This window comes from Priapulus caudatus, unplaced genomic scaffold, assembly GCF_000485595.1.
Source record: "Priapulus caudatus unplaced genomic scaffold, Priapulus_caudatus-5.0.1 Scaffold19, whole genome shotgun sequence".
Classification (NCBI taxonomy): Eukaryota; Metazoa; Priapulida; class Priapulimorpha; order Priapulimorphida; family Priapulidae; genus Priapulus; species Priapulus caudatus.
In genome coordinates this window covers 770,610-773,125 of record NW_014577080.1, presented here as the reverse complement: position 1 = coordinate 773,125, position 2,516 = coordinate 770,610, and the positions used below count along the sequence as shown (strand labels likewise).

Sequence of the window (2,516 nt, the reverse complement as noted above, 5' to 3'; positions counted from 1 at the left end):
GACCTGGTTTTGGTACGCTGCCCACCTTCTCCCCAAGATGTGTAAGTAGACCAAGTTTGGTCACGCTAGGTCAATTGAGGGTTGCGTTATAGAGCGGAAGGGAAAATCTCTGCGGCGGACCGAGCGGCGGCGGCGGGGGCAGCGGCGGCTGTACAGACATGTCCCATAGTATCCCCGCCGACTTCGTCGCGGGGGATACAATTATCATTTTGCAATATATATATATATATTAATATATATATATATATATATATAACACATATATATATATATATAACACATATATAGATATATATATATATAGATATAGATATAGATATAGATATATATCCCTCGAACACATACGAAATCACCTGTCACACCGCCACCTGCGAAATTAAGCCGGCATGGAGGACAGCAGGTGAACATCTGTTGAACTAACGAACATAATAACGAGCGTCAGTTTTAATGAGACATTAGCAGCTTTAACGTTAAGCTCGCGCCGGCTGCCAATCACCATCGCTAAAGTACACGCAAGTGTGTCAGACCTGCAAAGATGTATGTAGCCGTGCTGATCAGGAGTGGACCTATAACGGGCGGGAATGTGTGTGCACTGTGTACCTGTGACAGTGAGTGTTGTTACAAAAACCCGGAAAAAGGGATACAACGAACATTACATGACTAAGCTATGCGATAGTGCGGTGGGAGGTGTCACCGTTGAGCATAAACCCGTAGTCACCCTCGCGAGGACATTGCACCAGAACAAGAATGCGTTCGAGTGTTGTCACATGATGTGACAAGGTGCGTGTGCGTGTGCGTGTGTGTGTGTGTGTATGTATGTGTGTGTACGTGTATGCGCGCGCGTGTTTGCGCCCGTGATCGTATGTTACAAGACGCATGTGGTGTATGCGTGCATGTGTGCATGTGTACGTGTCCCTGTGATTATATATTACAAGATGCGTGGTGTGGTGTGTGCGCGCGCGCGTGTATGCGTGTATGTGCGAGTGCATGCGATATATGTACATCAGAAGTAGCTACTATCTACGCCACCCCCCCCCCTATATCCCCCCCCCCTAATTAACTATTATCTACTTCTGATGTACAAAAATAACAGACTCCTGGTAATACTACATACTGTATGAACATGCGATCCTGCGAATCAACGGGTGTGGATTTGTGAACACGCTTGGGCGTATGCTTGTAGTTGTACGTGCGTTCGTGCGTGGGCGCATGCGTGCACGTGCGGGCATGAAGTGTGTAAAGATGTGCAAGCGTGTGCTTGCTTGGGCGTGTGCAGCATGCACATGCGTTTGTGCGTGGGTGCGTGCGTGTATGTACGGGCGTGCGTGTGCGAACAAGCATGGGTATGTGTTTGGGCGTGGCAGATGGGCGTGGGCGACTCGGTGAGCCAGGTTTTTCCACCGAAAGGCTTGACAGTCATATTAAAAGACGACATCGCAAATAATTACATATCGGCTAAAAGGCATATTCTGCGAATGTATTCAGGCATGCAACTACCACGCCTACAGCAGTCACGTTTAACTTATATGCACAGCTTGAGTCCCGCCTAATACCTATCTGTCTTCGTTGCCACGTAACATAAAATGGTGTAGTAGCTGGGCCGTCTCACAGAGTAGCCGGCTTCGAATCAGGAAATGCTCTTGGGAACACGCGTACACGCACGCTAACGGACATGCGCGTACACACAAACACACGCCCCCTCCACACACACACACACGCACGCACACGCACGCACACACACACACACACGCACACACACGCACGCACGCACGTTCATCTTTCCTCACCTCCTCACGAATTCGGGGCAGGTGGAAGAAAATTACACCCGCGTACTATACTATTTACCTGTAAGTGATTCTTCCACACGGTCGGCCTGTCGTGACATTTCTCCGGTTTCGCAAGAACCAGCACCTGGTATACAGCGTTGCTGATATTGGCCTGCATGAGAAAACAACACAATTACACACAGAAACACAAGTGACCTGATGGTATTAGGAGTGTAATAATATATATCTATATTATGACACTTCTGATGGTAACCCCTTCCTCCCGAACACACGACACAACCACCCCCTATCACGCCACAGCGGCATAGACAGCTCGTAATTTCACACTAATATTTAAAAAAAATGCAGTGAGATCGCTTAGTGAAACCTGGACTCACGGTAGCGCTATCAGCTGCTGCTGCACCGGCAGCTTCTGTTCTTGCGAATAATTATAACGACAGGCGCGCGCGCGCATGCGTGTGTAGCGGCACGCGCTCGACGCACGCGTTCACGTGCGCTACACTCGCGCGTTGGTTGTTATCACGTATATTATATGCCTCTCGGTAGCCGCAAGCTACTGTTCCACTCACTAATCACTGTCCACCACGGGGCGGGACGTGCCCGCACTCACTACACGGTAAAGTCGTAAGGTCAGACAGGGTTGTACCGGTACTCTAACCCGCACACACGGTGGTGACCACGAGCGACTCTCTCTCGCTCTCGCTCTCGCTTTCGCTCTCTGTGTTCTTG

The 2,516-nt window shown here is 49.4% G+C and overlaps 1 protein-coding gene across 1 annotated transcript in view; it reads right to left on the bottom strand.

The window, feature by feature from the left end:
- The window catches only part of LOC106811518, a 77,546-nt gene that overhangs the window by 61,608 nt on the left and 13,422 nt on the right, over positions 1 to 2,516 (bottom strand). Inside the window, exon 5 of the mRNA XM_014815180.1 lies at positions 1,846 to 1,938. Coding sequence (XP_014670666.1) covers positions 1,846 to 1,938 — 93 coding nt within the window. The remainder of the gene's footprint in view (positions 1 to 1,845; positions 1,939 to 2,516) is intronic.